The sequence below is a fragment of the Dermochelys coriacea genome, chromosome 6 (assembly GCF_009764565.3).
Source record: "Dermochelys coriacea isolate rDerCor1 chromosome 6, rDerCor1.pri.v4, whole genome shotgun sequence".
In the NCBI taxonomy this organism is placed as follows: domain Eukaryota; kingdom Metazoa; phylum Chordata; order Testudines; family Dermochelyidae; genus Dermochelys; species Dermochelys coriacea.
In genome coordinates, this window is record NC_050073.1 from 127,068,919 (window position 1) to 127,080,343 (window position 11,425).

General features: G+C 40.7%; 2 protein-coding genes across 10 annotated transcripts in view; one reads left to right on the forward strand and one right to left on the reverse strand.

The window, feature by feature from the left end:
• Positions 1 to 11,425, forward strand: part of MIS18BP1 (MIS18 binding protein 1) — a 34,130-nt gene that overhangs the window by 14,505 nt on the left and 8,200 nt on the right. For all 4 annotated transcript variants that reach the window (XM_038406218.2, XM_038406224.2, XM_038406222.2 and 1 more), the window contains 4 exons: positions 776 to 942; positions 3,449 to 3,560; positions 6,575 to 7,490; positions 9,301 to 9,470. In XM_038406218.2, coding sequence (XP_038262146.1) covers positions 776 to 942; positions 3,449 to 3,560; positions 6,575 to 7,490; positions 9,301 to 9,470 — 1,365 coding nt within the window. The remainder of the gene's footprint in view (positions 1 to 775; positions 943 to 3,448; positions 3,561 to 6,574; positions 7,491 to 9,300; positions 9,471 to 11,425) is intronic.
• Positions 1 to 11,425, reverse strand: part of FANCM (FA complementation group M) — a 177,876-nt gene that overhangs the window by 4,187 nt on the left and 162,264 nt on the right. For all 6 annotated transcript variants that reach the window (XM_038406214.2, XM_043515940.1, XM_043515939.1 and 3 more), the window contains one exon: positions 2,455 to 2,577. The gene's annotated coding sequence lies outside the window, so the exon portion shown is untranslated. The remainder of the gene's footprint in view (positions 1 to 2,454; positions 2,578 to 11,425) is intronic.

Sequence of the window (11,425 nt, forward strand, 5' to 3'; positions counted from 1 at the left end):
TAAATCCCTGGTACACTCACATCTTGAATACTGCACGCAGATGTGGTTGTCCAATCTCAGAAAAGATGTATTGGAATTGGAAAAGGTTCAGAAAGGCCAACAAAAATCAGGGGTATGGAACAGTTTCTATATGAGGAGAGACTAATAAGACTGGGACTTTTCAGCTTGGAAAAGAGACGACTACAGGGGGGATCTGATCGAGGTCTACAAAATCATGACACGTGGCAAAAGTAGATAAGGAAGCGTTATTTACCCCTCATAACACAGGAACTAGGGGTCACCAAATGAAATTAATAGGGAGCAGGTTTAAAACAAACAAAAGGAAGTATTTTTTCACACAACACATAGTCAAACTGTGGAACTCTTTGCAAGAGCATGTTGTGAAGGCCAAGACTGTAACAGAGTTTAAAAAAGAACTAGATGAGTTAATGGAGGATAGGTCCATCAATGGCTATTAGCCAGGATGGGCAGGGATGGTGTCCCTAGCCTCTGTTTGCCAGTAGCAGGGAATGGGAGACCAGATGAATCACTTGATGATTACCTTTTCTGTTCATTCCCTCTGGGGCACCTGGCATTGGCCACTGTTGGACGACAGGATACTGAGCTAGATGGACCTTTGGTCTGACCCAGGATGGCCGCTCTGAACTTGCAAACGTTGGTTTATGCCCATACGATCTTACTAAAGATTTTTAAAATACAGTATTCTGATGTTTTTTAAAAAAACAAAACTCAAAACTATCCTGTTGCTAACAAGATTTTTTTTGTGTGTGTGTAGATATGACACCCAAATGCAATTCTGTGCAAAAAGACCCAGATGCAAGTTACAGCCGTAGTGGTCGGCGAATTAAACCGCCATTGCATTACTGGTGTGGACAACGAGAGTTTGTTGATCGTAAACTAAATGTTACTATAGAAGAGGGTGGAAAAAACTACTTGAGTATTGTAAGACTTTTCTGCATGTTATTACCTTATTATTCTATAATTGTTTAAAAAGTATCTAAGTTAAGATGACTTTTGTATGCCACAATCTTTTAATTCAGTAGTTTTTGAACTTTTTTTCTATGTGGACTACTTTGTAAGGATCACTTCTTGAGGATAAGGAAGGTTCAGTGGTGAGCATTCTAGCTTGGAACTTGGGAGGTATGGGTTTAATTTCCTGATCTGCCACAGACTCCTTGTATTACCTGGGCAAGTTATTTAGGGCTGGATTTTCAAGTGCCTAAAGAGCCAGGTATCTGCCTCTGTAGGCACCTGAAATCCCTTTTGAACATCTGGCCCTGGGTTTCTCTGTGCCTCGGTTCTCCATCAGTAAAATGGGGATAAAAGGGCTGTGCTATCTCAGAGGGGAGTTGTGAGGATAAATACTGTGATACTGCACCCCGTATTCTTCATAGTTCTATTATGATATGATTATGGCATAATTATGATGCATTTTGTATAAGATAAGTCATGTGAGATGTCATGGGGAAAGTTATGATTTGCTGAATACAATTATTCTATTTGCATGCGTGTATCACTTTTGTATCTGAAGTTATAAATACTGACTATGTATCTGTACTTCAAATGTTGTTATACCTGGGTAACACCCACTAGTCTAAATAGCTGGTTGTAAAGGGCCTATTCAGGGTAAGGAGCCATTAGAAAGACCAGTTGGCCTTAGGAGAAGCTTATTGCCCACTGGATGAGCCTTCCTGAGAACTCTCCAGGCAGCACGTAAGTAATGGCTGCTATGCTCTACAAGGACATGTGACCAGGCCACATGATTCTGGACTCCATCTTGGGATATCAGTATTTTTCCACAAATTGGTCTGGAAGCCAAAGCTTTGAGACAAAGGGTTCCCGCCATATGCTAGAGCTATATAAGACAGGGAGTGACATCATCTGGGGTTCTTCACTTCCCACACAAGAAGACCCCTGGAAACACTTGAGGAACAAAGACTGAACTGGGGGAAGTGCTGAATCCAGGCTAAAGGGATTTCTAGCCTGTGTATGAAACATCTGGGGATTCCAAGCTGCAAAGCAAGTGTAGCTTGTGCCTTAAGAACCTACAAGTCAGCATGTACCATCAGTTAGATTTGATATGAAAATAGCAGATTCTCACCCTATCTAGGATATTAAGCTTACTTTGCAGTTTTTGTTTATTTGCTAAGTAATCTGCTTTGATCTGTATGCTATCACGTAAAATCAATTAAAACCTATCTTTTGTAGTTAATACATTTATTTTATGTTTTAATCTAAACCAGTGAGCTTTCACTGGAGTGCTTGGGGGAAAATCTCTGCTTGATTACCACAAGTGTGCATTGCTCTCTTTACATTGAGGGAGAGGCGGACCAGGCATTAAACCCATAGTCTGGCCAGATTTGAGCAGGGCAGGACAGTACTGCTCTGAGATCCTAGGCTGGGAAGCTGGTGGTTAGAGAGTCTGCATGTAACTGCAGTTGGGTGTGTCCCTACCTGTGTGAATGTTGGTGAAAGTGCAGGCTGGAGGGCTTTGGAGCTTGTCACAGCGGCACAGTGTGAGAGGGAGCCCAGGCTGGTGGGTTAGGGCTCAGTGATACCTCAGTTCCACGTGGTACCCTGGAAGGAACCAGTCACAAATACATCAGATTGTGAGGCGCTCTCATACTATGGTAATGGGTACCATATAAGCACCTGAGAGAGATTCCTTTGCAACCTCAAAATGCTCATTCCACAACTATATTGATTATATTAAAAATGTAATATTAGGACAGCACTAAAGAGAGAAGATGAAAATAAACTCATGCCAGTGCAGTAGGTATCAACGTTTTTTATCTGTGCTGTTTAATTTAATTTCCTCAGTGGGTGGAGGACTTCACTTTCATTAGGACCAAATGTTCCCTCTTCTCCTGTAGCTCTTTCTGGTCTGATCTTCCCCGGTCACTTTGCAGTTTGGATAAGTCTTGGCAAATTTGATCATGGCTGAATTTAAGTGAAAGGAAGATGCTGTTATTTCTCAGTTGTGCATGGGCTTAAATGGGGCTGCTGTTATGGTTTTTTGTTTTTGTTTGGGTTTTTTTTTTAAGCTTAATTGATCTAAAAAGCCTTTCGAAACCTTAAGAGGACTGGACTTTGCTGTAATAGCTAGCTGGTGCCATTGCTGCTTTACCATCGTGATATAAATGGCTCCATGGACCTCAGTTTGAGACTCTTTCTTAGTTACAGTGGTCCTATAAATTAAAGGAAATCTGATCTACTATTTTGGTCTCACTGTGGTGTCCCATGTGGAATTTGTATGAGGGTAAACATTTACAAAATACTACTGATGCAGTATAGCAAAATACGGTGCCATATAGTTTATTACTAATGCCTCCACCCCTCCATCTTAGAGTGCAACACAAAGAATTTACAGCTGCTTGTTCCATACTGGTTTTACTATAGCTGATGTGTAGAATCTCTGGCAGACACATTTATTTTCTTATTTTTCAAGGTATGTAGTAGTAGTAAACAAGCCAAAAAGAAAACCATTTCCAGCTCTCCAAAGAACAACAGAGAGGATACAACAGAGACCAGTGAAGGAATAACTAAAAGCCAATCTAAAGGTAAGAATGGCCATGTGTTTGCAAGCTATGAAGTGCATTTCCCCCCCTGAAGTAATTGTAAATGGGGAAGATAGTGTATTAAATGTGGGCCTATAACAAAACCACTACGATGGTGTTGATGCTAGATGCTATGAACTTTTTTCTATCTTGATTGCCAGTTGATTTTTTTTAATAATTAAAGCAACACTGTCTACTAGTTTTATGCCCAAAAGATAGATAGGTGGTGTGAAAATAGAGAGGGGATACGAACTTCATGAATAGACAGATTTGCTATCTGTCATAAATTGAAATGGAAACAGGTTGATTAAGATTTCTGTTACTATGCTGTGAATCTGAACATATAAGACTTGGAGTTGTCAGTGTGTGACAACTGAAAAAGGAAAAAATAAACAAGTTCATCAATCTAGCTTCACTTTTCAAACTGAATGAAGAGCAGAAAGTAAGTAGTCTGCGTGAATAGGAAAAAGTACATTCGATCATCAACTTTTAAGTCTTTTGGGAAATATACAGTAAATCCATAAAACTAAGTTTAAAAACAAAAGTTAGTGTCCTTTTTGAAACAACTAGAGCCTCTCATATAGAATTCTTTATTGCGTGAAGAGAATATTTTATTTTCGCTGGGTCTTATCCAAAATAAAACTCATGTCGCTGAATGATTTAGATTGAGTAAAATGGTAGCATTTTCTATTGACTTTCTTATGTTCCATGTTTGTTCAGTTCCTTCATGTTGGAATTAACTCTTTAAGATTCTCTTTGTGGTTTTGATAGTCTTAATTTACTCAGCAGTTCGGATGGATTCTATTAATTGGGTACACTTAACTGAAACCTAGCAGATTTGTTTTGTATGAGGAGCCGTGTCCCTGGCCAGGCCTGCCTGCCCCATTGTTGTGAGCAGAAGGGTGTTTGCATTTTTAAATGGAACTACTTCCTAATGGACCAATTCTGCTTCTGTAATGACCTGAGGGCTCCCATTGGGAGCAGAATGTGTCCCTAAGCAGTTGAGGGAGAAGGATTCTTCTCAATTGAAATATCATGTCCTGATACAAGAACTTGAAGAGACAGATATAATGAGTGCAACGTGTCCTCTGTGATCTAGAACAGGCTGTCAGCTTACTTGGTGGCTGAGATTTTTGGGGTTCAAATCCTCCTTGCCTTGCTTGTTACAAGTAGGTTGGCTTGTGTAAGCAAGGTGGATTTGAAAGGGCTTTCAGGGATCAGGATGACATACCATCTTGCACTTGTTTTTGACTAGAGCTGCAAGTTTGTCACAGCAGTGGAAAAGTCACGGACACCATGATTTCTCTGTCTGTGATTTTAATAAAGCACCCATGAAGAGAGGAAGGCCTGGTGGGGAGAGAGTGAGTTCTCCCCATATTCAACCCTGGGAGTGGTGATTCCTGTGTCCCTATGAAACCTGAGCGGTGCTATCGACCTGTGCACTAGGCTGCACCACCTGGAGTAGGGAGTTGGGTCCAGGTCTGTGGGGAACAGGAGCCGCCGCTGCCCAGGGTGAGTGCGGTGTGGGCTCAATATCAGGCACGCACCCGCTCCAGGCCTCTCTTCCTCACTTGTCAGTCTTCTTTAAAATGAACCTGTGACTTTTTCTACATTTACTATGACTGCTGGAAATTTATACTTTTTTCAATTTTTTGTTTGAGCATGAAGTTACATTTCCTTCCAGGAAAAAAAGGAACTTCCATGTTCTTTGATAGTCTGAACATGGTACCACTCAAGCCTTACTTATTAACACCTCTTCCCAAGCCTCTTAGCCATAAAATCTTAATAACTGAACTGTATCTATTTTCTGATAATTGGGTTGTTTAAATTAAACTTGAAATATATTTTTACTGCTCACTTCCGTGAGTATGAAATGTGCAGTGAGGCTATTCTATATAATTTCTTACTGTACCTAACTGAAAAACATAAAGACGGGAAAATGTGTTTATGGTGTAGATTGGGGAAAAAAATATTCCATGTTTCTCTTTGATCTGTGCAATACACAATAAGTTATTAGCATGAAAATGTCTTCCAACATAATTGATATATTTAACTCTTATCTAATGCTTTTCATCCATAGATCTCAAAGTATTTCACAAAGGAAAATCAGTTTCCCCCTTTAAAATGGGGATGATATTTAAGACAGAAAAGTTAAGTATCTTGACCAGGGTCCTGCAGCAGGTCTGGGGCAGAGCCAGAAAAAGAGCCTAGGTCTCCTGTCTCCTCATTCAAGTGTCCTGACGGCTGGACCATACTGCCTAACACATATACTAGGTAGCATCTGACTTTCTAGAAGGGTTTTGAAAATATAAGCCTTCTCAGTGGAGTCTCAGTAAACTGAAGTATATGCAAGACTGCATAATTGGGCCCATAGGACTACATTGTACCTTCCTGAAGCATAACTCCCGAGATGGACCAGACAGCCCAGAAAAGTTTGCCATATTCACCTGGTGGAGTTTTCAACTAATGCTCATGTTAAATATGAGGTAGCACCATAGCCTTCAAATGCTGGGCAATTGACTCTTCCACCACCTGGAAGGGATGTCCATGCAAGGTGATGTAGCTTGCCTGTCCATATCTTTTTCATGTTTGGGACAGGATAGTACAGAGTCAGAGTTAACGCTGCTTAGCGGCACTAATTCCCCCTGGTTTTACATTATTATTTCTGTATGTTTGGGAGGAAAGCTGTCTTCTTAAGGCAGCTACTTCCTAGCCCAGCATGAACTGATGACACCCTCCTGACCTCTGGAACCCTAGTCTCCTGTTAGTCTGATGGAGAGGCTTCTGTGGAGTCAGGGGATTTGCACACTAGGGAGTTGCTGTTTGCCTCAATCCTGTTCCACTGGATTCTGCCAGTAAAAGTGGAAGGGAGCATCCAGCTTTAACAATTGTACAAGGGGTTCAATGTAGCTGCTGTAGGGGGCGTAAGGTAGAGTTGTTTAACAGTGTGCAATGCTACATCACATCTAAAACGTGTTTTAGTGTATGTGAAAACCTGTATATATTTTTTATTTTAGGAAAAATCTATGAGAAGAGAGCAAATTTCAAAAAAGAAATTGGGTCCAGTGACAAAAGAGACCCTAGACGTTTTATTTCAGATCCTGATGAAAGTGACTCTGAAGCTGAACTTAATAATATCGATAAAAGGACTGTTGTGTTGACACCCTTGAAGCATAAAAAGCTGTATCAAAATAACCTAACATATAATAGCCAGACTGCAGAAAAAAATGCAGAGCAAAATATTTCAAAATATGGAATTGAGACCAGAAATTGCAAAACAAACTCAAGGAGAGAGCTAAAGACTTGCAAGTATTCTCTAAGGTCACTGAAACAGTTTTGCCAAGACAAACTGTCTATGGAAGAATCCTCAAGCAAGGATGAGGAAGACTCCAATGAAGATATCCCTCTGTCTATCAAAAGGAAAACAAAATCCTCTTTGGAAAGAGAGATTCATAATTATAAATCTTCCTCCGATGCTAAGAGTTCACAGAGTGATGCAAAGAAAAAATCCTCGGAGCAAAGAAAAATAGAAAATTCTGCAGCCGCTTCCTCTCACAACAGACAGTTAAGGATAGATCTGTCTGACCAGAAGAAACAATCAGAAGTGGAACCTAAAGCGAAGGCTCCTGCTGGTGGGTCCAGCAGTGCCCCTTTGATTGACAGGACACTAAACACAAGAAAAGCGAGTATTAACCCTCCGACGTACGTGTCTGAGTCAGAAACCGAGACAGAAGACTGTGATAGAGAATTTCAAATAAAAAAAAAGAAATCAAAAGTGTCTGCCAAAAAACCTGATTGCAAGATTACCACCAGTACAAAGTCTTCAGCGGTGAAGTCAAAGGAATCTGACAAGAGAGAAGTGCAGAATTTCTTGGAGTTTTTTCCAGGTGCAACTGAAGACTGGACTGAGAGAGAACTACAGAAACTACACAGGCAAGCAGTTACGCTTGGTAACAAAAACAGCAATTTACCTGGACTTTTAAGCAATGTATTAGACTTGAGCATTTAGATTAGCTTAGCATCGCTTTGATTACTTCTCAGTCAAGGTAGAGTAAGACGTACCAATTACAATAGTGTGTGTTTAATATGTGCTTAGACTATTCTGGTCAAGTTTTTCATGTTTCATTTTCAGTCCTTATCTGTTTCTTAAATTTGGAACTTTCTTTTTCAGACTTTAAAAAAAAAAAAAAAAGACCGTGAACTTTGAGTATTTCTCCAGACAATACAATCCTGTACACCTAAAAAAAAAATAATAATAATAAAACTTGAAATGAAAGACACAGACAATGTAGGTTTTGGTAAAATAAGTTATGCAAAACCTTTACATTTTGATTTAAACCAATATTTCTTTAACATGAGTCTCCTGTTTTTTTACAGGGTTTGCAGCTCACACATATTATAGCATTATGCCAGTGCCGGAAAGCTAGAAATTTAAAATGACTAGAAACAACATAAAAATTCACTTACTTTTGTTGTGGGAGTTGATATGCAAAAAGTAAACAATATATGTTGTATAAAAAACCCACAGAAATTAGATTTTTTTTAATTTTTCAGTTGAATGTGCTGATGTTTCTAAGTGTGAAAGATTTTTCACATGAGGAAATTTAGAGAGCTCAGGACTGTTTAGTTAAAGGAGCAGGTGAATAAGAGGTGACATAATAGAAGCATGCAAACTAATGAATGAGATAGAGAAAGATGAATGGGAACTACCATTTGCTCTCTCCAAATACAATAGGAAGGGGACGTAAAAAAAACCAACTAACACTTAAAATTTACAGGGAAATGAACTTGTGGTGCTCGTTGCCACAAGGCATTAATGAGGCCAAGAACCATCAAATTAGGCCTGAATAAAGACTGGGAGTGGATGGGTCACTACAAAAACTAATTTTCCCCCTGCTGATACTCGCACCTTCTTGTCAACGGTTTAAAATGGGCTACCTTGATTACATGGAACTCATTAGCACTACAAAAGTGATTTTTCCTCCCTTCTTGTCAACTGTTGAGAATAGCCCATTTCCACCTTAATTGAATTGGCTCGTTATCACTGACCCCTGACTTGGTAAGGCAACTCCCACCTTTTCATATGCTGTGTATTTATATCTCTCTACAGTATTTTCCACTCCATGCATCTGATGAAGTGGGTTTTAGCCCACGAAAGCTTATGCCCAAATAAATTTGTTAGTTTCTAAGGTGCCACAAGGACTCCTCCTTGTTTCTGCTGATACAGACTGGCATGGCTACCACTCTGAAACCTGAGCAGGATTTGACACTTCTGTGAATAATAAGAATGACTACAGTTATTTTAGGTAAAAAAAAAAAAAAAAAAAAACCAACAAAAAAACCCCCAAAACAAAACTTAAAACAGAAATAAATTCATGTTTCAGGGTGCAAAAAACTACTCTTCCTGAGATTAGAAAGAACCTCCGCCCACGTGCAGGTCACGGCATGATTGTCTGTTATGAAGGTTTTACACCTTCCTCCAGACTTTCTGGCACTGCCTGCTGTTAGAGGCAAGATTCTGGATTAGAAGGACCATTGGTCTGGTCTAGCAATTTCTACATTCCTAAGGAAAGGAGTTTCTTTTATAAAATTTGATTTCATTTTTTTTAAACCTAACAATTTAAATGTTAGATTCAGTATGTTTTATGATTTTTGTAGATCAGAGGTTTGACTTTTGAATGAACATGTAGTTCAACCCATTTCTTCTGGCTATAGATTATTAAATGTTTTGCTCTCTTTACAGGGCTGTTGCTTCTTTTCCAAAACACAAGAATGGCTTTTGGTTGGATGTAGCAATGGCTTTGGGTACTCGATCTGCGGAAGAATGCCAGCAGAAATATATGGAAGAGCATCAGACAAAAGGTTCCAAAAAGCATGCCACAAAGACTGTGTTAGATAAAAAAGGACAAAAAGGTACTGGCCTTTCTGCCCAAATCATGCATGTTCCTTCTATTTCTTCATTTTTCTGACTTTTCAAGCAGTTGTTTTTTTTAATTCAGTCCACATTAAGCAGGTAGACTTTTTACACAGAAGTGGCATTTTTGCATGTGTAGTACGTAAATTGATAGTGATGCATTGGATTTAATCCAGTATAGCCTCTGCTGAATAGAATCTAATAACATTAGTCTATAAATCCTGTAATATTGTTAGTCCAGTGAGAATGGAAGTGGTGCACAACATTTGCAGCAGCCTAAACTTCCTTGTTCTGAAGATAAGGCCGCCTGCCTGAACTGCTCACCAGGGTGCGCACCATCCATGCCGCCAGCATCTCCACACTTGTCATCCCACTTGGTACCACAGACATCACCGCCCGCCTCGGGCGCTCACAGGGACATTCCCTGTACTCCAGGACATTGTGAACCCATTCTCCCATTGGTGCATCTCAAACTGTCCGACGTGCATTCTTGGCTGCTTGTTACAATCGAACCATGCACTCTGGTGGACGAACCGTCCCTGCTCCAGAAGCAGCATTTCCAGGCTGTGTGTTGCGGAACCCCTGTACCAACGACTCCACCACTCCCAGAGGCTTCGTCAGGCTCCAAGAGTTTCTCTGACATGGACCTGATATTCTCCCCTGCTTCCAGGAGAAGCTCAGACTCCTGTACCCACGCATCTCACCCCCTGGCATATGACCTGGCGCTGCTGGCTTGGTACTGGTACACCTGTGGCCCACATACCAGCCATATCCATCCCTGTCCTCCTGGATTACCTCCTAAGGCTCAAAATGTCAGGCTTTGCCCTCAGCTCTGTTGGGGTTCCTTTGGAGGCACTTAATGCCTTCCTTCCCTCCCATGGAAGTAGACTCTGTTTACACTGACCCCACCACTGTTCACTTCACGAGAGGCCTTCTCAACAGCTTCCCTCAGGTACTTAAAGCTGTGTATCTATGGGACTTTAATCTTTCCCTCTTCACCTCCCTTCAAAACCTCTGGCAATGTGCTCCCTCTCGCATCTCCAAGAAGGCCTAATCACATCAGCCACACCATCAGAGGCTCGTTCACCTGTGCATCTACCAATGTGATATATGCCATCATGTGCCAGCAATGCCCCTCTGCCATGTACATTGGCCAAACTGGACAGTCTCTACGTAAAAGAATGAATGGACACAAATCAGACGTCAAGAATTATAACATTCAAAAACCAGTTGGAGAACACTTCAATCTCTCTGGTCACTCGATCACAGACCTAAGAGTGGCTATACTTCAACAAAAAAGCTTCAAAAACAGACTCCAACGAGAGACTGCTGAATTGGAATTAATTTGCAAACTGGATACAATTAACTTAGGCTTGAATAGAGACTGGGAATGGATGAGTCATTACACAAAGTAAAACTATTTCCCCATGGTATTTCTCCCTCCCACCCCACCCCCCACTGTTCCTCTGATATTCTTGTTAACTGCTGGAATTAGCCTACCTGCTTGTCACCATGAAAGGTTTTCCTCCTTCCCCCCCCCCCCGCTGTTGGTGATGGCTTATCTTAAGTGATCACTCTCCTTACAGTGTGTATGATAAACCCATTGTTTCATGTTCTCTGTGTGTGTGTGTATATAAATCTCTCCTCTGTTTTTTCCACCAAATGCATCCGATGAAGTGAGCTGTAGCTCACGAAAGCTTATGCTCTAATAAATTTGTTAGTCTCTAAGGTGCCACAAGTACTCCTTTTCTTTTTGCGAATACAGACTAACACGGCTGCTACTCTGAAATCTCCAAGAAGGTAACCTTCCTCATGGCTATCACTTTGGCCAGGAGAGTCATCAAATTGGCAGCCATGATAGCTGACTGCACACCCACCCACCCCCACAAACGCACACTGTATTTCATAGGGACAAGGTTTCCTTATGTCTGCATCCCACGTTCCTCCCAAAGGT